General features: G+C 45.2%; 1 protein-coding gene across 4 annotated transcripts in view; it reads left to right on the top strand.

The window, feature by feature from the left end:
- The window catches only part of LOC144932897 (partitioning defective 3 homolog), a 211,071-nt gene that overhangs the window by 44,737 nt on the left and 142,105 nt on the right, over positions 1-24,229 (top strand). For all 4 annotated transcript variants that reach the window (XM_078857312.1, XM_078857306.1, XM_078857298.1 and 1 more), the window contains exon 2: positions 14,677-14,778. In XM_078857312.1, the coding sequence (XP_078713438.1) occupies positions 14,677-14,778 (102 nt within the window). The remainder of the gene's footprint in view (positions 1-14,676; positions 14,779-24,229) is intronic.

Below are 24,229 nucleotides of genomic sequence, written 5' to 3'. Positions count from 1 at the left end.
ATGCCCCTGTTCAAGTCCAAGCTTCTGCCTATGTCTGACCCCACTACTCATGTAAAGAATATGTACATTTATATTAACTGCCATGTGTCAGTCCATCCACTGCTGGATGAGGGCCTCCTCATACCGTCTTGCACGTGGGGGTTATTTTGAACATACTTCCCCACACTATTAAGTGCAGGTTGGTAAAAGTGGGGAGCGTCGACGTGGGAGAATCGAAGTGCAGTACAACGTTGGATCTTGCTGCTGCTTCCCCTTGCTGTCCACCGTGCAGCTCCGCATCCTGTAACAGCAACAATGGAGGGCAGAGGAGTGATGCTCACAACAACGAGCAGAGCGCTGGGTGGCTAAAACGCAGAAAGTTGGCACAGTGGGGAGTACAGTTGGTGCATTAGCCAGCCATCTCAGTTGGTTCAACCCATGGCACCTCGGTCTGTTTCGTGACATCCTGTCAGTGGGCCTTCGACACTTCATGTGGCCTCAAAGTGCACCAAGCATGACACACTTGCCATGGTGATGTCACCACACTTAGTGGTGAATGGCAGTTATTGTTGTGTATGGGTGGAGCAGTGGTGCACTGATTAGCGCACTGCATTAACCTGGTGACCTGACTTTGTGAACTGTCACAAACCTGTACTGACCAACACGGTCAAGTATGGTCACGCAACCGCCATGACTGATACAGTATAGGGAAGCCTTCATCCAGTATTTGGATTGACAAAGCGCTGTATATAAAAAGGCACAATTTCTATATCTTTCTAAATAAAACAACGTTTACAGAATTTCACGCAAAACGACTTGTGACTTTTCTCATTAATTTTGGACAAAAGGGTCATGAGAATAATACTGCACCATCTACACTATTTATTAAATATATCATGGTGAGCGAATACAAAAGACAAAGTCAAGTTAGAATTTTGGATTAAAGTAAGGTGGAATGTGGTGGTAATTTACCAAGGTGAACAGACTGATGTTAAAACCCCACAAAGAAATCTAAAAGCTGACTTGTTTTGTGCGACTATCGTGTGTGCTTCATTATGGGTCAGGAACATGGACACTTTCTGCTTCCCTAACAGCTACCAAGGTGAACAGACTGATGTTAAAACCCCACAAAGAAATCTAAAAGCTGACTTGTTTTGTGCGACTATCGTGTGTGCTTCATTATGGGTCAGGAACATGGACACTTTCTGCTTCCCTAACAGCTACGCTAGATCAGTCCCTCTCCAGGTGAATCAGAGCAGCACTCGATGCCAAGTTAAAGGACCACATCGAGATGGGCAACTCTACATGGGTAGCCCGACATCTGATTGAGCAACTCGAGAACGAGTGGCTCAGGTTCTGCAAATACAGCTGAAGAAACGACGGTGATGAAGATAGAAAAGAAGTCCGCATTGTTATTGTGGAGGCCGGGCCACAGAAGGGGGAACAAATGAAAGTGGCGGACACAAACCTACAATGACACTCTCCACGGGGACACCGGGCTACAGCCAGAGAATGTGGCCAGCATCACGGGAGACGGGAAGCAGTGGACATGTATCTTATGATCCAGCAGCAAGCAGACTGACTCAATTATTCTGTGTCCCATCGCCTGGATTAATTACCATACAAGTATTCCTTTTAACGAGGAAAACCTCATTGAGTATGGAGACTATTTTTCAGGGATTACATGGATGTTTGGCTTCAGTTAGTGAGTGTATTTCATGTGGGAGGAAACCGGAGAAAACTCGTACAAACAAGGAAACGGTACTCAAAGGCTGCATGCAGAAGCATTCAAATCCATTTTCTGTACTACCTCTAAGCCCAATGGTATTCGCAGGCGGTCTGCCATCCAACTACTTAACCAGGTGCAAAATCTGGCAAGGTTGGGCACATTCATGGTAATTTGGCGATAGGATTTGGTCATAGGCGTGGTGGTACTGTGATCATCGCACTGCACTGTGAACTTGGCAACCGTGACTTCCATTCCCGTCCACGGGTAAGATCGGTGACAAGCACTATCTGAACCGGTCCTGGGCGTGAGCGCATCCCCTTCCACTTCACCAACCTGTACTGATCAGCACGGTGAAGTATGGTCGAGTAACCGCGACGACTAACGCTGCGTGGGGGAGGCCTTCACGCAGCAGCTGTAATTCCTGTAATGCAACAATTGAGTTTAGCATAGGGTGAGTGGCGGACATGCCAATACAGGATATAAAGGGGATGGGGGCACGTACGTACGCACGCACACACATACACCGGCACACAATGAAACGCGTTAATCATCCCTGTCCCCCTGAGCGCACTCGCCCCTGTCATGTGATGCGATCGCCTGTAAACGAGTAGGTATTTTCCGTAATGAGGGATCCATGCTCTGGCCGGATAACCACACACAAGGCCCCTCTTTGTTTTGCGCGACTTGCAGTTATGCAGTAATTTCTACGGTTTACGATTTGATTAAAATGTTTTTCAATCCGTGTAATTTCCACAAGGCTAGTGGTGCGATGTAAAGAGTTAATTGTTTGCTGGAGTAGCCTCGGGGTGGAGCGGTGGTGCAGTGAATAGCACACTACGCTACAAACTTGGTGACCTCGGGTCAATTGCTGGCCATGACTAAGATCAGTGGTGAATGATGTCTGAACCAGTCCTGGGGCTCCCCATTTAGCAAACCTGCACTGACCGGCATCGTGAAGTATGTTCAAACAACCTCCACGATGGACATGGGATGGGGAGGCCATTGTCAAGAATTGGCTTGATAAAGGGCTCCAAATGATTATTATTTTAAAATGTGTATGTTCTGGGGGGGGGAGTGTAAATAGTTTATATAAGCAGAACTCCATTGTCTCTCAAATACGTATTTTTGTGACCGTATAACCCCTATATGATGCGGCAACATTTGTTGAAGCAAGCAAAGTGTTGACGTTTCCGATCTTATGGGTCCCATCAGCAGTCAGGCTTGTTCAGCAACTGCTGGTTAGTTAGCAGACTAAGAGCACTGCAGATGAATTTTGATGCGTGGAGCAATGTTGTACACAAACGCAATAAATGTTGCGAGTTAATTGTTTTACAGATTATCCTAGAGCAGTGTGCAGGCATCTAATCAGAATCCACACGTCTGTGTGCGTGTGTTAGTCACAGTTTGTCATGGGAATGGCGTTATTGGGAATACAAGTAGTCCTCTACTTATTATGGAGATGCGTTACGACGACCCCATCGTAAGTCAAAAATATCGTACGTCGAAGATGCCTAGCCTACCCAGGAGTCTTAAAGGATGGTGATAATTTAGCAAAACAGAGAAATTTACAGTACCGTACTGTATAAACTATATACTGTATGTATTTATTAATTACAATACTGTATTTGTACAGTAAAATGTGTTAAAAAAAACAAGGTAAATTCTTAGCCTGCCTATATGAACTGCAATTTAATAGAAAGTTTTTTCAGGAAGCAATCCTATCTGTATCACACACGGCGGGGGATGCGTACACCCCGGCAGCGTCCCAACGTACAGTATCGTACCTCGTACGCTGGTGCGTTTGCCTGCCGCGCGAAATTTTAAATATTTAACAATTTTGTCATATCGCTATCGCCATCGTAAGATCGAAATATCGTAAGTCGGAACATCGTAACTCGGGGACTATCTATAGTAACTCATTGCCATGACGCTGTGCATTTCTTGTCGTCAAGGCAGGTGATGTGATGCTCTCCTCAATGTATGTTTAGTTTATTTTCATGAGTATGGTTCCCTACTCATACTCCTTTGGTTTTTTCGGTAAAGTCACGTAGGTATAAAATAAAATAAATTATATCACAAATTAAATACGGTACCCTGTTTCTAACCGTGCTTTCAAGCTGAGAAGTAATATTTTTTTATTCGCCCAATAGCTACAGGAATTAACATTTGAGGATTACTTTGCCTTTTGATTCAAGTGAAAGGAAATGACCTTTTGAACCTGTGCAGTGAATAGGTTGTTCCTAACAAACCACTTCCGCAACGTCCCACTTGTTCCCTACCCCCAACGAACATCAAACCTTCTGCCCTCACTCCATTCTCTCTATTTTCCTACTCCTAGTTTTTAATTAATAATTATGTTATAAGACTGTGTAACTGGCTGTACTTCCCAAATCACTCGTTGATGTGACCTTAAAAAATTAGCACAACTTGGGTAAGGTGTAGTTCATCAATCTCAGGTGCCTTGGATGTTTAATTAGGTTCAGATGACCATTTAAAGTGAGTTTAATCTGTTTAACACGTAGGCTTTCGCGACCAATATTATTCATAATCAACGTTTTTGGGTTTAGATCGCGTTATTTATAAATGTGTCGTAACCCTCCACCACCCGACAAAGCCAATCAGCAAAAAAGTGTCACGTTGACAAAAGACAAATAGTTCACTGCTTTAGCCCACCAGTGTGTTGAAGCGTAAAACCACAACATTTACAATTTAATCTACTATATGGGCGCAGTGCTTAGCCTTGGCATACATTACCAAAGCCGCGCTTTTTTCGCTATTAATGAGCAGCATTGCCTTTGCAAACTCTGCGTGGACGAACATGTTATAATTTGACGTTACTTATATGTTAATGAAAATAAGGTCATTAAAAAATACTCCTTGTTCTTTGTCAATACACTATTAGATGAAGGCCTTTCCACGCTATGTCTGTCGTGGGGGTTGTTTGACCACATTTCACCACAATAGTCAGTGTGGGTCAATGAAGTGGAGCAAGCCCAGGACCCCCATTCAAATATATCACTCTCCACTGGTGTTAGCCATGGCCGAGTTATCGAACTCTGATAACGGGGATTTATAGCAGTGTGTGATAATCACTGTCACCACTCCACACCACATTAGTTACACTTGTTTTATTAAAAGAAACTGCCCATCAACCAAGTATCCGTTTGCTTTTATGAGCATTTCGACAAACACGACAATATTAATCATGGCCTGCCTCACCTGCTGGAGTTAGCGCTGTTAGCGAGTGCCTGTTAAGGACCCATCAGAGAATAAACAGAGACCATGCAAGGCTTATGTGTGGGTGTGTGTAATATTTTACTGAGTTTAACCAGGCTGGATTGTGAGGAGCTCACAGACTCTTGAAATATTTTGACACGGTTCCATCAGTAAGCTCCTCTTGCAGGCAAGGTTGTATGGCTTGGTTATATAGCCCACATTCCCAGCCACTGCCTGTCCAAACAGCTTCTGTTTGGCTGGATAGCGGGGGCTACATATGTGCTAGCGCCGAACGATTAATCGATTTCAAATCGAAATCGCAATTAAAAATAATGTGATTAGCAAATCGCAAACGCTGAGATTTTTTGCGATTTGAAAAGTCGTATTACTTTCTTATTGGAACTGTTTTATTATTTATTATTATTATAATTTATTTATTTAACTTAACAATTGTTCTTTTGTCTATTTAAATTAAAACATGAATAAATACATGTTGGAAGGAATTCATATATTTTAAGTTCTCATCCTTGCATTAGAATATATACAGCAATTCATATTTTGATGGTATCATGTGGTAATGCTCCATCACATGTTTTAAATCTATTACACAGTGGGTATTGAACTGAAGCTTGACTTCAAACAATGTAATTGCAAATCAAATCGAAATCGCAATATCTGTCAGAAAAATCGCAATTAGACATTTACCCCAAATCGTTCAGCCCTAATAGGTGCAACACGGAATAGAGAAGAGATCGGCTGATGTGGTCCTGGAGGATGTGAAGCTGATAGCATTTGCTGATGACTGATACTAGCAATTTGTTACAATGAGGAATACGGTGCATCTGCCAGTCATCTAAGTCCATTCACCCATACCACCTGAGTCTGACCTCATACCAGTGAACCTTTGACACTTCATGTGTTCTCAACATTAACCTCGCCTGGCACAACCCCTGTGGTGACGTCACCATTACTTAGTGGCGAATAGTGGCTGTTATAGTCAAGTACATATATTCATTTAGGGGCCGTCCATAAATGACGTCACGCGAGTTTGGACGATTTTTTACCCCCCCCCCCCTTCGTCACCCTCTACCTCTTCGTCACACGGCGTCACAAAAAGTCAGACCCCCCCTCAAATATGACGTCACAAAGCTATGCCCCCCCCCTCAAAAAATAAAACGTGCTTTAAATCGCTTTAAACGGTTGCCATTGTAGTGCATATTTAATGTGGCGCTGCACTCTGATGTTGTAGGAGAAACATTTATTAAAAGTCTATTTAATTAAGTAGAACGTGTTGTCTATATATATTTAAAGTTGCGCATTTTTATGTGACGTCACATTTCTCACCCCCCCCCCCTCGTCACAATGTCTGACCCCCCCCCCTCCTTAGGTGCGTGACGTCATTTAGGGACGGCCCCTTCTGAGTACAATGGCCTTCAGTTCTGTCTAATTAAAATACATGTCCGTTGTTGCATTTCATTTTTATATGTATACGGGAAGACATTTTTATTTCTAATGCTGACAGGGACAATCTTGGAGCCATGCACAAAGGCACACTCTGTATTATTGGATTTGTTTTATTTATTACATTGGTCTGGTGAGGGGACACGGTGTGCTTCAAACTTGTTTTATAGCAACGTGTGAATAAGACGACCAGATTCTGGATGCTGCCTTGGTTGCTTTTCCCTCTTTCATTGCGTGACTCATGCCCCCTCCCACACCCACTCTATACCCTCTTTGACCTCCTGCCGAGAAAACCGGGGTTTGGCTCCGATGTGTTTAGGGGCCATCCGTTTAGTCTGTACGCATGGAGGGGGGAGGGGGGGTTAACCCAAATGCGTACGCTTGCGTATGGGGGGGTCGACTGACAATGTACGTACGCATAGGAAACGGGGGGGGGGGGGGTGAAGCCTCGATAATAATTTGTCTACATTGGCCTTCAAATGAGTTAGATAGTCCGGCGGTGGACTAACTGTTTGCTTAAACACGTTAATATTATTAATCCTTCATCGTTTCTGCGTGGATTAAATATCGGCCTTTCTATAAGATTCGGGGGGGGGGGGGGGGGTCGGTGCGTCAACCGTCCGTACGCAGGGAGGGGGGTGTAAAAAGTACGCGTGCGTACAGGGAGGGGAGGAGAGGGGTCAAGTTTTGACAGATTTTTGTGTACGTACTCAATGGATGGCCCCTTACGGTTTGTATCACGTGTTATTCGGCGCGATGTCCAACGTTTCGCTCCCATGTCCTGGCGGCTTCTTTATGAACTGAAGGCACAACCCTATGTTCAACTTAAACTAAACTTTTTTAATTTACCAGGTAAGGCCCACTGAGCTATGTAGCTCTTTTTCAGAAGTGTCTTGGCCATAAATGATAGCTCAACGAAGTGGCTGATGTGGATTTTATTTGTAGCAGCCAAATACTCTGAACGTACGTTTATAAATATGGAGGGGAAAACCAGAGGAGCTGGAGAAAAATCACGTGACCACGGGGAGAGACACGCAAACTCCAAATATACAGCAGGCGCCAGGGTTGGAATCGAACCCACGACCTCCTGTATTCCAGGTGAAGTAGGTAACATCTCGCCACTGTGGCGTCCATATTGAACTGAACAAGAAGAATAAGCTGCAGTGGATTGACAAAAGGGCTGTCCATATTTTTTTCTGAATGACAACATACATTTTTCTAAATGTCTTATATCCTATGGCACCCTGCTGTTATTAAGGTTCTAATAATATGTTGTGTTCATGCTAAATAAATTGTGGCTATGAGCATTGTAGAAGTGGCTTTGGTGTTGACACCTTTCCTCTTGAAATGAATACAGTGCATCACCTGGCTATGAATATAAAGTCAAGTCAACATACATTATTCCCCAATTGAGTGTGGGGTGCTTCTCATCTCCTCTGGTTGCTCTGAACCAGTGCAGGAAATGTCACGATTTTTTAAGGCAGGGAACTATCTCTTCACATAAAGAATTTCCGCACATTGGTACTCAGTTTATTGAGCCCCAGATGAGAGTGACTGGCTGAGACAACGCCTAACGGGGATGTAAATTCCCATCCTTCCTATTGTGAGGCTGGCACTCTTCCACAGTGCCACTCAGTTTTATGGTAAAAAGTAAATCATTGATACTTGATTTGGCTAAATTCTAATTCTGAGAATTAAAAATATCGGTAATACCATGATGCAATGAACGTGTAGCAGGATTGGTCAGAAATGTTGTCGCTGACTATGCGGCCCAAAGGTCAACTGAAGAATTCTCAGAAGTAGCTCTGTTACATCCACTTCCGCGAGTCACTTTCAACATGAAGGGTTGCACTGCTCTGTTTAATTCCCAGAGGAAGTCACGTGGAATGCCCCAATGTCACAGTGAGCACGTTTGCTAAACAGTAGCTCTGATTACCAAACCTGAAATTTCCATTGTTGGAGAGGGTTTTGGCACCCGAGGGGAACGGGGGATGTCTTCCATTATTTGTCTCTGTCCTCTCAGCAGTCCATTCTATCTGCATTCAGCCCCATCTGTGCCTGGCATGACTTTCTCCCAGGCCGATTTGGTGTTAAGTTGAACAGCTGCCGCACTGTGTCAAACGCCACCAGCACTGGTAGTGGGAGGTGAGGAAAGCTGTTCACTCTCATAGCTCACTTTTTTGTCTCACCTGCCTTAGAAGGTGCTCAGTAACAGCACTTAACCAGCTGTATGGTGCTGTATGTGGAGCAATCAGTAAGTTGTGAGTTCAAATCCTGGTTGGGTGTGATTCATTCAGCCCATCATCCCAGTGTGGGCTGTATCATGATGATTAACTTATGGGTGGACATACTATCGGTAGATTGGCTCGTGCTCCAGGAATGTGGAATGTCCACCACTTTTGAAAGACCACCAATAAAAAGTGTATGGCTCGACTGGTCAAATGTTACTTTACCTTTGAAAAGCACTTCTGCTGAAACGCTTTCGACAACAAAGGGGCTTCTATGTCTCTGTGTGCCCGCATGTGCGCCCGCATGTGCGCGCGCATTGCTTTAGGTGTGTTTACGTGACGTACTCCTTTTTACATACAATACATTTTTGCTTTCTGCACAATGACATGCCAATTGTGGTGTCGGTATAAAGTCATGAAACTCACAACATTTCCATTCAGTACACTTGCAACAAGCAGTGCGCCACCCTGCGTCAGAGAACGATCTCAGAAGATGGCATGGGGTTGTTGGTTTGGCTTTCTTTCCGTGACATCTCTCACCACGACGCAAGTGCAGTGTCCCAAGGCCCCCACCTCCCCTGAGTTGCCGCACACTTGGGTACCAAAGCTGCCGGGCTTAGCAGCTGTTAAGTTCGTCTTCTTTTTGCGTGCGTCATTTTACCCGCTGCACTTTACTTTTAAGTAGATCACAGACAATCCTCCTGACACTGGTATCCTGCACGCAGAAAACAACAACAACAGCCACGCAGACTCTTGGGGGAAGTGCTGTTTAGTAATAATAATGGAGAGCGTTGCCAGCTCGGTTTTATGACCCCTGAGCCACATGGTCACTCGACCACCCGGCCAACCCCTACTGCAACACTATTTACGTAATTTAATGAAGAATTTGTAGCCCTTTGCTAACCCACTGCGAGATGAAGGCCTGTTCGTGCCATGTTGTTTTTGTGGGTTTAAAAGAAGATATACTTGTCAAACTTCACCCTGCTGCTCAGTGCGGGCTTTGTGAAGGGGGGCACCCAGGACCGGTTCAGATATCACTCGCCACTTGTGTAAGCTGCGTCGCCACTCCCTTATCCAACAATTCCTCGCGCGATGTTTGGTTCTGCAAATCCCATCACCTTTGAACCTCACATAGACATGACAATATTACGTGAAATAAACGTACAACTGAATCTGACTGATTTTCGTGATATAATATTCAATTTAGAGTCCATTGTCCCTTATTTCACCATGACGGTAGCTCACAAGTGCAATTTGGATTGATTGTCCTACTTCTTGTGCAAGACGTACATATAAATTATTCAGGGCCGTGATCTTTATTTCTTAAACGGACTGTATCAAGTAAAGTACGCCTGAGCATCAATTACTGAGGTGCCACGCCAACAATCTATAGGCGGGTGCTGTGCCCCCCCCTCCCCCACCGTGACCCATCTAAATGCTGCCACCAAATAGGTGGAGTCTGTAGGAGATGTCCTCAAAGGGGAACTGAGTGAAGAAGTGGGAGACAGGGAAAGGGAGGAGGAGGTAACAGGGGCGGGCGAGTGCTCCGCGGGAGAGGAAAGTAATGAGCTGCGTCTGTCTGCTTGTCTGTGCTCCAGTAATAAATGTGGCGAGAAGCAGTCAAGTACTGCGCACGAAAAGGGAGGGACAGGTCTGAAAACTTGGATTATAGGAGATGGAGGGGTGGGACGGGCCAGGGTAGCTGAGAGTTTTAGGAGAGCTTTGTGGAGTAGACGATGGTGGTGGTGGTGATGTGAACGTGGTTGGAGTTGGGGTAGGGATGGTTGAGTTAGCAGAGGAGATGCGGAATGAGAGAAAGAGGAGTCTGCATTCACTTCAACTGCTCTTCGGAGTCTTCATCATCGTTAAATTAATCAACATTAAGATGAAAACCTGTCCCCATTTTAATGTTTTATGATTAAACTAAACAAACTGGTTATATTTTTTACTTCAGCGAACTGCCTGTTAAACTAAAAAAATAGACTGCGATGGCAGTCATGCAATGAAAAGTAAATTAATCGCATGAAGCAATAACTGTGCTTCATAATGTAAAGCGTGAAATTCCTGATCGGCTGATGTTTCCAGCAATGACCCTTCAGAGTAGAAAGGCTCTTTAGTGATACCACCATGTAGAGGGTCATTCCCTAAAACTTCAGCCTCTTAGATTTGATATTTTATCTTTGCAGCTCTTTGCCAATCTTCTGCTTGATGCAGCCCCCCCTCCACGCCTTTCAGTCATAGAGATTACAAGTAGCAATGGGTTCGTAAATAACTTCATAGATTATTTGAAAGTATGTTGGAATTCATAATGCAGCTGTATAATGAAAAAAGTAAATACAACTTGTGTACCCCCAGTTTGAACCTAGCGTGTGATCAACAGGGGCATTGTTCGACTTAAAAAAATAATAATCCAGGTGTATCCTTCGCTTGCTAATTCTACAATTGTGCTGATGCAGCTGCTGACTAATCAGAGCTAAAGCACCAATGTAGGCTGTTCCTCTGTAGCCCTCACTTTCCAGTCACATGGAACTTTACTTAGAGTCAAAACTCCTCTTTGTCAATCCACTACTGGATGAATGCCTTCCCCATGCTTTTTCGGTCAAGGGAGTTGTTTGACCATATTTCACCACGTTGGGCAGTACGTGATGGTGAAGGGAGTGCCCACAAATGGCTCAATATCACTTGCCACTGGTGTGAGCCATGGTCAGAAATTGGACTTAGGTCCCTGTAACGGTAGATCCAGCATCAAGACAGCGTCTCTACGATAGGATTTGGCTGTATAAAGGGTCTTAAAAAAAGTGTGAATGAAGACGTTTTCTACATATTATTTGGTCAGTCATAGGTACAAGGATGAGGTGCTTGAGACTGGATTTTAACTGGAAAAAGGTCTGTGCAGTGAAGACGTGTGGAAATCTACATCCATGGTTTAATTTCAGCCTGGATCTGTGACCCAGAAAATATTTCCTCATCTGACACCCCACATCCAATATACCTCCCACTGGCTGTGGCTAATAGCCTCGTGACTACTCCAGTCTAACAGCAACCCAGAAAATATTAGAGATGCATTGAGCCCTGTCTACTACACCTCTTTGATCAAGTGTCTCCACCATCCTCCAAGCCATGCTTCCCACTAAGGCCTCACCATGCACCCTCACTGTCCAGCTCCTCCTGCACTTCACCTGTTCATGGTGCCTGGCATATTTCAAAAGATTCAAGGCGAAGAGCTTTGCTTAATAAACCCATGATTGAAATGTTTTATTATGTTCCAGGATTTACAAAGAAAGCCACACTTTTTACGTTTGAACTCTGTTAACCATTGATGGGTAAATGATCCATTACAAGGGGCAGAAAATAATTAACTGATGAGTGATCACTTTGGGAATGACTGCTGACTGGGATTAAGGTAATCCTGGGTCCCAAGCCAGGGACATTACCCCCTCCACCACACATGATCAAAGTTGGTGGCCAGCAGCACGGCCATTCGATTTTTGTTGGCATCTTCCAAATTAGCGTCGCGTGGCATGAAAGGCACGAGAGTGGGTTGTGGGGAGCGGTGGCACAGTGGTTGGTGACTAAAACCGCAAGGACGGCAAGAGGGGAATTGTTGTCTTGGTGTGGGGAGCAGTGGCACGGTCGTTAGCGCACTGACATATGAGCCCAGCGCCCTGAATTTGAATCCCGGCGAATGCTAACATTGGTGGCGAGTAATATCAGAACTGGTCTTGGGTCCTCCTCGAGGTTGACACGGCTTTAAATGAGTCGCTGGTGCTGTGTGTAAAACATCAGCACTGTGAAACAAAAGTGGCTGGGCATTGTGCTGGCTACACCACATCTTTGTGTGCCATTCCAGCCTTTATAGGTACTTGCTAACAATACTTGCCCCAACCGTGTGTATGCTTGTGTCTCTCTCCTCCTCCCTAGCCAACAAGTTGGTGTTTTTTTTAGCGTTTTGGCATAGAATAAAGAAAATTATTAACAAATCTCCCTCCTGCTTTAACCATATTACCTATATTTTCACGTCTTTATTTGTAATGAGTTGTTTAATCAGCAATTAGCAGCTGTAAGCTCCGGGCAATATACATAGGTAGTCACCCATAGGCTTGCAATCAGTGTGAGAAGAGATAACTCCATTGACGTTGCAGCCCGAGGCATGAATAATGTACAGCCGCAGCCCTTTGTTGTGTTGTCAAGAAAATGTCACAAGCTCCTGCCAGTCGGTGACCTTTTTTTCAGTGACGGGGGAAAAAATGGTTTTCTCTTTGGTTCTTTCGGTAACGTCACGTAGGTAGAAAAATTAAAGAAAATAAAAAATATATATATCATGACGTTTCGATCGCAACACAAACGGTCGTCCTCAGGCGGAAAAAATAATCCAGCAGTGGAACTGCTGAACCAGGAATAACACAGCGAGAGAGCCGTTACAACAAGAGGTTATATATGTGGCGAAGGGCAAGCAGGTGGGGTCTGAGCTGGAAAGGAATTCCATCCCCGCACGCAAGTACGTCAGTTGTGTAATGGGGGAGATTAGGGAGAGAGATTAGCATGAAATGAGCTTTTGTCACCGCATAAGAGTATCGTAACACAAGCTGCGGCGCTGCCAACTGCGCTGTGAGGCAAGCGCATACACGCAAGAGAACCACCGCAACGGTGGTCGCTCCAGTGAGACACACAGCCCATCACACAACCAGAACCATCGATACATCGAGGCTAAGGGAGCAGAGGTGGCCATGTTAGTGAGACCCCAGCCCGTTAATGCAGAGGCACCTAACAGGGCAGCAATGCAACTCAGAGAGTCGGAGATAACAGCCAAACGGCAGGGAAGAATGGAAGCACCACACTTCTGCTCCCTCTCGGTATGGCTCTGGATACCAGTTGCATGCCTCCTTCAATCTCACAGCGCACCCAGAACATATTTAGTGGGGGGCCGTTTCATGGGGCCGTACCGTGCAAAATAGAGGGCAAAACTCAGTCACCTGTGCAGCTGAACTGTGTTATTTGCGCATGGTTTGATATCAGTAGATTGATGGAGTGTGTTTGCTCTTTCCAAGGTAGTTCTACATTATAAAAAGATGTCTTCAATAATAAAAATGAAACAGAAACTTTACCTTCCACTGCTGAATGAATTCCTCCCAATGCCATGTCAATTGTGGAGGTTGTTCAGTGTGTCCTGCTAAAGAGAGGACCAAGACCGGGTTAGACCTCACTTGTAACTGATGCTAGTTGTGGCTGGGACTCAAACTTGGGTTTCTGGCTTCATAGCACTGTGCTGCTATTTTTAAGAGGGTCTGAAATGGATGAAATGCATGCATGGTTAGTCTGATGCCAATCTCCAATGGGTCATTCATGCCATCCCCTAGTAAGGGGTTGGTGACCAAAGATCTCCGTGTTATCTTCTCCTACACCCTGGCAAAGCAATCTACTCTCTTGATACAATGCACTGACTGATGTTATCAATTTATTTATCTTTTCGTCACCTCCTGCTCCGCTTTACATCTATCTTGCGGTGGGAAGGTCGTCCTGCACATTTGTATGCCGAACAACGTGTCCAACGTGTGAACAGCTGCATTGGACGTGCAGTTGCATTTACACGTGCTATAAATCCAGATTGTGTTGTATCATTGTATTGTATTTTTGCATTGGATGAACATGATCTTCCTCTGGTTTTGTAACTGGTACCCACTATTAATTGTTATTCGGACAAAAAAGACAAGTGAAAGACAAACAGTCTAAATAAAAATAAAGGTGAAAACCCAAGAGGGCTAATATGAAAACCACACTGCTAGAACCGCCAATTTGACTTTCTCTAAATGTAATCAGGTTTAACCATTGCTCTCTCGCTCAAAACATTTCCATTTTTTAAATTGTCCTTCACAACGCATTATCACGCATGTTTCTGGCACAAGCAGCACTATGAACCCATTGTGGTCGCCAACCATGCAATAGCGGAAACTGCCGCAAGAGTGGACCGCTTTGCAGAGGCTGCTACAGTAGCAGCAGCAGCAGCAGCAAAGTTTTGTTTGTAAATACTGGTTCTCTCCCTCTCTCTCCCCTGGCCTGGGTCAGGATGCCACTTACTGGGTCCACGTGCGTCACCTGGAGCATGGGGACGGGGGAATCCTGGACTGGGACGACACCGTCAGCGCCGTGGCGGATGATCGTGACAAGGTGAGCGCCCCCTGAACGCACACGTGCCCTGCGCTCGCGCAAATCTGGCAATTGCGCCCAATCACAAATGCGTGTATTGTTGTAAGATCACAATTTACAAGCAGCCACTCTTGAAGTTATAACAGATGGATGCGAGCGAAGGTTAACAACTGGCCTAGCGGTACGTTGCGTGTGCAGGCGGCGCTTCCGTACCCGGGGCCCATGAGCCAGAGTGGCACAGGCGCAGGGCCATGAAGAGGTGGAAATTGGACAGTGGGCCCCCATTCCATTGCTTACAGCAGGGTCACTGGACTTACATTTCGGATACATAAGTAATGATCGGCATCATATGGCAACCGATGCGGACTGTAATTCAGGATGGAGTAATATGTCTACCTTTCTTTATAAGGGAGAAATGCTCACAAAAAACCCCACGGTGTCAGATGTCTTTGGTGGAGTTGGGCGACATTGGCCGAGGTTCTTTTCAACGAAGTCGATGTGGCCTTGTGTGACCTCGACGTTCACCCACTCAACCGACGCCAGGTCCCCTCTGACTTAGAGCAGAGGCCAGCGGCGTTGTCTCGCACAACGGCTGGCTGAGCGTTTCAACGCTGCACAAAGACAAAGATGTCCGATATGGTCTTTACAGACTGTTGGCGCAAGTGCTGTGTTAGCAAGCACCTGTCAAGGCCTGCACGGCACGCGAGGGGGTGGGTGAGAGGGTGGGTGGCCAGTACTACGTCTTTGTCTCCCTAGTGATGATATTTACTCATCGCCATGTGGAAACATTGATGTGTAAACACCAGGTACTCATTTGAGGCTGAGTCGACCTAGGGGAGGCCCAGGACTAGTTCAGATAATCTTTATTGGTGTTGGTCATGAGTGGGAATTGACCTCGGGCCGCTGAGTTTGTAGTGCAGTGCGCTAACCGCTGCACTACCGCAACAACTACCGCTACAACTACATACACAGTCATCGTGGAGGACCAGAGAGTGACTGGTAGTGCTTTTGAAAAAAGGAGATTTTTGGAACATGGGGTGGGTGAGGGGTACTTTTTTTAAAATATATATTTTACTGTCACTCGTTTGTTACATGCCTAGTGATGAGATTACGGTACTGTAGGAAGCTCAGTTGGAGAAAAAAAAGATAAAAAGCGTAACCTTTTTAAGTTCAGCAGGGAGGCTAAATGCCGTGCGGGTCACACGCTGTCAAGCTGTGAGCACAGCTTTACGCTTGATATGACACGGCAGGTGCTCGCGCGTATGTGTCTGTATATATGTACACGTATCTGACTACAACAGATGCAACACATGTGCCTCCGTGCGTGGCTGTACATGCACGGATTTCTATCCAATCAGTACAACTTCTCAAATGGGCTTGTCTGGATGATAACTCTCCAACAACGGAAGACTTCCTATTAAAGTATCGTACTTTTTGTGCTGAAATTTAACCACCATTTTTTACGGCTTTGCATCTACGTTTTTATTCAGGAGTTTGGTGACTGTTGCAGGAAACCCAACGGAACGTTCCTGCCATTGCTTATCAAATTTCAGTCCAAATTAATTGGAATCCATTCTGGATTTTTGTCGTAACACCACACTACTCTGCTTATCCTGGTGTTACCGACCGCCAGGGTGGATTCGGGCAATGAGCGAATGTGTGCGGAATCAACTCGTGCCTGATATTAATTTTGTTCTGAACCCTAATGATGCTGTGGAACTTTGATCTGTAAGTAATTGTGCTCGTCAGCAAGGATTTCAAGGGGGCCGCCGAGGCAGGAGACAGAGAGAAAGTGGTGGTGGAGGAGGAGTAGGGTGGGAGGGGGATGTAGAGAGGATCCTGGAAAAAGCCTTGTGGGGGAGGGTGAGAGTGGCTCCTGGCTGCTTAATGGGGGAGTGTTGGTCTACTTGGGATGGCTGAACTGGAGTTGAAAAAAAACCTCTCAAACCCACGAAACCCATGGTGTGTGTACTGTTACGCCAGGGCTGTGGTGAGAGCTGGGCAGGGAGGAAGGGATCATGCTGCTCATGATGGTCAATACGATGCCGCTCCAGTGCAGCACATGCACATTCACAGCAGCCCTTCGGTCATCAATTCACTGCTGGATGAGGACCTCCCCATGCCATGTGGGCCATGGGGGCATTAATTTACCATACTTTACCACACTGGTCAGTGCGGGTCGCTGAAGGCAGGGAGCATAGAAGTACAGCACAACAATTACTTTTGCTGCACCGCCCACCATGTAGTCCCCCACAGCCTATATATAAACCTGTTGCATGGGCTGGTTGCCCATATAAACATTATCCAAGCTCATCCTGGCTAAGTATGTAAAGTCTGCAAAGAGTTGGTGCATTCCAAGCAAGTGAGCAGAAGCAGCATACAACAACAGCAATAAAACTATAACTTTAGTAATTCATTGCAAGGTACTTAACAGAAGATATACTTTCAGTGATGTTCCAAGATTAACAAGGATTGGTGCTCGAATAACAAAAGCAAAGACGACTCATTGTTCCAAAAAAAATGTGCGGCAAATTTAATTCGAATGTGCCATGTATTTGGCATCATATCATGAGATTGGAGAATATAACTGGAATTCTCACAGCGCCATGCAACCCTTCATGCTGGGTACACCACTTTCTTGTCCACTATGCTACTGAGATAAATGTCTGTCGCATAAGCCCAATATAAATATTTAAATCTCAGAATTGGACTTCAACCAAACTAAGTGAAAATCCATATTTGACATGATGTTTTTTTGTGTGGTTGATTTTATTCCGTGAGACCATCAACTCGATGTACTCGAGTACCCAGTTTTAGCACGAATTGGAACCCAGGATCTTCGTGATGCCCAAACAGTGCTCTCTGATCCCGAAAATCACCCGGCCATGACCAGTTTTAAGCAACCACTTGGAACCGTTGGGTAGCCAGTGTCAGCTCATGTGCCTGGGTACTCACTGGGCTGTGGTGGCGAGATAAGTTCGCTATCTCGCCTGGTATACAGGAGGTCATCCCGACCCTGACGCCAGTATATTTCGAGTTTGCATGTTCTCCCCGTGGTCACGTGGATTTTTCTCCGCGTCCTCCGGTTTTTTCCTCAATATATAGAAATATGCGTTTCGAGCATTTGGCTGCTATACATTTCGACGTGATGAGCCACTTCATTGGACTCTCATTGTGACCAGGTCACTTCTGAAAAACAGCGATATACCTCAGTGGGCATTACCTGGTAAAATAAAACGTTGAGTTTTTCGTTTTTAATAGTCTAGATCATTACAGATTTCCCACGAGGGATGGTTAAATTAGTGCATGCAGATATTAAGCCAGAGCACACACTATGACAATTCCTCCATGTCAAAAGGCTTAAAACGGTGCGTTGGTGTTTATCTCATGTTAATGAGTAAAAATTAGCTTGAGGTAAACATCAACAAGGACGGGAAAGGCTTGCTTTCTTTATAAATACGATTATGCTTAGGCATGTTGATTATGCAGGGAGTCATGTTTAGAATGGGTTCTCATATTCACGACACACGCATAGAATCGTATGGATAATGAATATTTTCGATTCGTATATACTGTATTGCAGATTATGCGACTCCTACAGCCACTAGAGGCCGCTACGTTCACCATAATGTAAAAAGAAAATAACCGATTCTTGAATCAAATCGTGACCCCCAATTATGGCGGTACATCACATCATCATGGTGGGGGGGGGGGGGTGAATTGTTATATGTCTTGTAATTCTCAAATTGCTCAAAAAAATTCATGTTTTCGATTGGCAGCTAATTTAACCTAAAGTTTCTGTCAACATCTAAAGTTACTGTGATCGCCAACCCAGACACCGCATTAACTATGCATTTCAATGAAAAGTGGTAAAATAGCTCAAGTAACAGTGCCCAAGTTCTGTCTGTTTAATAACCTTATAAAATATTATACGGCGAGTTGGAACCTCTACAAAAAAAAGAACAATGTCTGAGCGTAATACAGGGTCACCTCTCTTGTCAGAATAAACACATCATTCGAGACCCAAACATCGCACCTCCTGGCTTTGGAATTCCCTGAAGACACCACTGGAAGCATCAACTGCATCAAAGGATCGACAAGCTGATGTGCACATCGCCTTCATAAGTGGGAAGTTAAAGATGAGCCACAGTGCGAGTGTAGCCATGCAACCCAAACTGTTGTCTGTACTCCTTCAACGGAAGATGAATGGCAAAACTACATGAATTGCCTCCTGGTTAGCACACCTCGACTTTGGAATTCAGCCCCTGAACATATTGCCGGGATACAAAATAATAGAAGAACAGAAACTCTCTCATCTAAACACAGCAAAAAAGCAAAACTCTATTTAATCACGAAAATGGACAATTGTAGTATTAACGTGCTGAGTTTCATCCCTGCTGCTAAAGTTATCTGTGAGGCTGGTAATAAGGTTGCATATTAATTCATTAGGTTACATATTCAACTCTGTGGCTTCCACTGTTTGCATTCGAGGATATTGTGCAGTTTAAATATTACATTGCTGGGCAAGTTTGCGTCTTGTGAATCACCGTCAACTGCTGCTGTTGCGTGAGCTTGTGTAATCCCCTCCGTGGGGGGCTTCCTGTGTGTGTGTCAGTGTGTATGCGAAAAATGTGTGTGTGTGTGATTGAGGTCGACTTGGCCTTAAATGAGCACCTGGTGCGGTGTGTAAACATCAGCACTGGGGGAGACAAAGGCGGCCGGGCGTGGTGCTGGCCACCCACCCCCTCTCGTGTGCCGTGCCAGCCTTCATAGGCGCTCGCTAACAGCACTTGCCCCAACAGTCTGTGAAGGCTATGCAGGGCATCTTTGTCTTTGTGAGTGTGAAAGTGTGTGTTGTGTGAGTGTGTGGCATGAATATATTCACCAGGCACCTGGCATCCGTTGTTTATGTGTGTGCTAAAAGCACGCCTATGTGTGCAGCATATGTGTTAGGCTTGGGTCCATGATGTGATAACATACTGTATATTTACATTAGTACCAACACTGAATGAGTGCTTCTGTGGGCCCGGGTGCATAGGTAATTGTTTATGTATGCGTAAAGGTTTATCTGTGTTTGAGGGTTTAGGTGTGTGAGCGGTAGTATAGTGGTTAGTAATGCTGCACTAAGAACCCGGCGACATGGGTTTGATTCCCGCTCACGGCCAATACGAATGACTATTATCTGAACCGGTCCTGGGCCTCCTTTAGGTCGACTCGGCCTCAAATGAGTACCTGGTGCGAAGTGTAGCTATCACAACTGAGGAGAGAAAGGCGGCCGGGCGTGGTGCTGGCTACCCACCCACTCGTGTCCCGTGCCGGCCTTCACAGGCGCTCGCTAACAGCACTTGCCCCCAACAGTCGAAGGCTATATGGGGGATCTTTGTCATGTGAGTGTGTATGGACATTGGCTGTCCTGGATTTTGTTGACTTGGCCATCCCTTGTTCCCCATCACCACAATGACTTGACTGGAATATGTGGCATAGCTATTTAGTGTGCAGGCGGTACAGCTGTCCTGGTGCCCATGTGCCCAGGTACTGGGCTACAGAGGGTAGGAAAATTGGCTATGAGGCCCATTTTCATTCCTTGCATCAGAGCCATGCTACAACCGCTGTGTGTGATATATCTGTAAATGTAATAGGCATGGTATCTACGACACGGCAAGCTTCAATCATGTTAGTGCCTCAATCGTGACAATATCTTTCTGTTAAAGCTCCACCCGCTATTTGCCCCAGTGTCTCCAGTTTTCCTGTGATGATAGAAAAGCAGACAATGCCTACATATGTCTCTCCACATAAAAAGAAATAAGACGTTTTCTTCAATGCTCGTGAACTGTCAGATGTAATAGCCAAGGACTCTCTTTTTAACATATGGGTTCCAATGTGCGCACAATAATTGCCCACCGCTTGGCATGTGACTGTGTAACAACATTAACTCAGGTCCACCCGAGTTCGATTCCCACCGTGGCTGACATCAGTGTTGGCAAAATATTGAGTGTCTGGCGTGGAGCCTTCTCGTTTATTTGCTCCCAGCAACAGCTGATAAAGCCCCCCTGTATAGGCTGCATAGACTGCAGGGGCAAGTTGTTGTTAACGAGCACCTGTGAAGACCAACACGACACACGAAAGGGAGGGTTGTGCCCAGCACCACATCCGGTCGCCTTTATCACCCCCGCCCCCACTGCTGGTGTGTACACTCTGCACAAGGTACTCATTGAGTCGAACTCAGGTCGACCCGAGTTCGATTCCCACCGTGGCTGACATCAGTGGAAAATAATATCCCAAGCCCAGGGGCGCAACTACCAATTTCAACGGGGTATGTAAGATCCGACTGTGGGCCCACCTCCTTTCTCCCGACTCACTTTTACTGAAAGAGCTACGGATGTTTTCAACCCGTATGCAATAATATGTAGGCTATAACTAGATATGCTATTTTAGTTCCACCTTGTTTTGGGTTTAGAGGAAGACAGTCTCACAGTGACAGTATTAATAAAAGGATTTAAAGGTACAATACTCACAAATTAAGTTATCGTGCGTCTTACTTTCATGCCGGCCCATTGGTCTAGGGTTTCCTAAAAAGGTGTGAGACCGCGCAACTTTATGCTAGATTGATATGATAGCCAGCTGCGTTAATCGAGCTTGGTCCATGGTAGACTGAAGGTAATTTTTTATGAATAATTTTTCTTTGCCATTTGTACTTGTTATATGTTGTTTTGGGGCCCCTTTTGTGACCGACTTGGCCCCTCTGCAACGCATACGCTGCATATCCCGTAGCTGCGCCCTTCTCAATTGGTTCTGGCCTTCCCCTAGGTCTGCTCAGCAGAGTGCACTCGTACACCACCGCTCCACCCTGAATGTACATACATAGTTTACATACCTGTGCGTGAATTAACTTTGTTTACAGCCAGGTCAGAGCACGCTGGGACGAAAGCCACTTTTGTAGGGGGGGACCTGTGGGTGCTCGCACTCCTCATTCAATCCCCTCCGGCTATGATTGGCACTGGGTGGCCATGTCGTGTGCGTGCAGGTCCATGCATCCATATGTTTCTGTCTGAAATGTTTGTGGCTCTTTTGAGAGTTAGCTTTGTCTCTCTGTCTGGCTTTCTCTCTGTAACGTGGAATCACGAAAACGCTCGTTAAGATGATCCAATGTCAATGAAAGCTTAAAATAAAGTTGCATTGCTAATAGCGACTCATCCCGCAGAAAATTACCCAAATTTCCCACAACTTGGGAGACAAAATGAGAGCCAAAAGGGATTTGCCTTTCCAGACAATGCACACGCACATCCCTTCGTTGTCCAGATGAAGTCAATACGTGTGACATCATATCGTGTGCGGCTTGAAACTTAATGCCATTGTCGCCCATTAAATAAATTTGAGGACAAGCTCACATTGGGAGGCATTTCAGAATCCATTCATTTGCATGATTTTTCTTCCTTGTTATTTGTCGTTTGGCTGTCGGCCTATTCGTGGGCATGTTCGTGCGTGCGCACGCGTGTTGCCTGAAAGTGCGTATGCTCCTACATATCGGTGCTTTGCTCCGCTCTGTGAACCTTGCTCCACACTTTGGTCAGAGAAGCCCTCTCCTTCGGCAACCCAACCTCGACAGTGTGCTAGTGCCACTTCCCTTCATGTTCCAAGTTCATTCGAGAGTTGCAGCAGTTGTTCACGGGCACTCCTTGCATGCTTACATCAATTAAATTCAGTGTTCTTTAGACGAGAGCCCATTGAAATAAATGTTCCCGTTTAAGGGCAGAAAGTAGATTTCTATGGATGTCTTGTGACTGCTAGACTGCTAATATTCAGTTCCACGCTGACCAGCATGGTGAAGTCAAAACCCCCCATGCCGACACCTTCCAACAGTGGGCATGGCCTTCATCCAGTAGTGGAATGATAGGGGCTGTAATTTATTATTGATAATATTCAAATTTTGGGAGTGGTGGCATACTAGTTAATGTTATGCGCTGTAAACCTGGTGACTGGAGCCGAATGTTTTTTTGGCCGCAACAATATATCAGTGGCAAGTGATGTCTGGGTCTCCCCTTCACCAACCCTCACCAACCAGCATGAATAAACAGCCCACGGCATGGGTAGGTGTTCATCCAGCAGTGGATTGACAAATGGCTGTTCACTGTTAATTATTCATATTCATGAGATGTGACGAAGCTCATGGTCCACCCTAAATTGTATCCGCACAAACCATGGAAGATGCGGATACCCGATGCACAAAGTGAAAATTAAAAACTCTCCAGTGTGCAACTGTGGTCATCCAGAACAGACTACATAACATATAACGACACAATGCCTGATCCACAAAAATGAAGGAGACATTACAGTGATACACTCCACTGCTCCTGACACGGTTATTTGGCTGAACCACTTGCATGTTAAATTGTAGTTGTTTCCCTGCAACTACATCAGCCATACGAAAGAAGACGAATGAGATGTAACCCATGGTAATGGCACAGAGCCGCCCACCAAAACAGCCAAAAACCTTTGAGCTACAATATTACTCTTTCAAGGAAGACATCGATTATTACATAACAAAGGGATAACTGATGAGAGTGAATACTTACTTAATAATGAAATCTTTACGCCATGGAGATAGTGTGGAAATAAGTTGGTGTGCAGGATTGTTGCATCGCGAGACAGTGAGGCCTGCTATGTGAGGCCTGCATCCAACAGTAGACAGATCATGTCTGATGATGACAGTGATGATGATGACAATGAAAAGTGACTTGGTTTGCACTAAGCTGTCATGATTTTATTTCGCTGTTATGTAGAAAAATAGCCCTCATATCATCTCAGCCATTCATTTCCTTTTAACTCTTCCCACTGCGTAACTGCAGGGATTCATCTTCTTGGTTCTTTCGGTAAAGTCACGTAGAAGGGAAATAATAAAATAATAAAAATAAAACATAATAAAATAATTCTCACGACGTTTCGGCCACAACGCAAGCAGCCGTCCTCAGGTGAAGAACAGGTCTGTCGGAAAGATGTGACTTTACCGAAAGAACCAAGAAGATCTTCCCACTGCCTTTTGCAATTTTATATAGTTTTCTTGTAAAGTAGTGCAGGTAGTCTGGAATGAACAAATAAATAAGATCCTCGTGCACATAAAAAATGCCTTCATGGCTATATAAATCTCGGGGGCATGTGCTGTGAGTAAACAATGAACACCTAACACATGAGGTGGGTAGTAGTGTGTATCTGTTTGTGGTGTAGCAAGCCCCAATGCATGGCCAGCCACCTTATTCTCCTGAACGCTGATGTTTAAACACCCCACAATTGCTTTAGAGCTCGCTAAAAGAAGGAGCGCGCAAAAGAGGACACTCACTGTGCAGACGGAGCCGTGATATTTAGCTCGTGTGCAGGAGCTCGATGGGTTGCTGCATCGCGAGACTGAGTGATGGTGGCAGTTTGGGGGGGGGGGGGTTCATCCATCAGGGGATAGATTATGGTCGATGAAACTTGG

This window comes from Lampetra fluviatilis, chromosome 1 (genome assembly GCF_964198595.1).
Source record: "Lampetra fluviatilis chromosome 1, kcLamFluv1.1, whole genome shotgun sequence".
Lineage (NCBI taxonomy): Eukaryota > Metazoa > Chordata > Hyperoartia > Petromyzontiformes > Petromyzontidae > Lampetra > Lampetra fluviatilis.
Note: the sequence above shows the minus strand (reverse complement) of the source record. Positions and strands in the feature narration are given on the sequence as shown.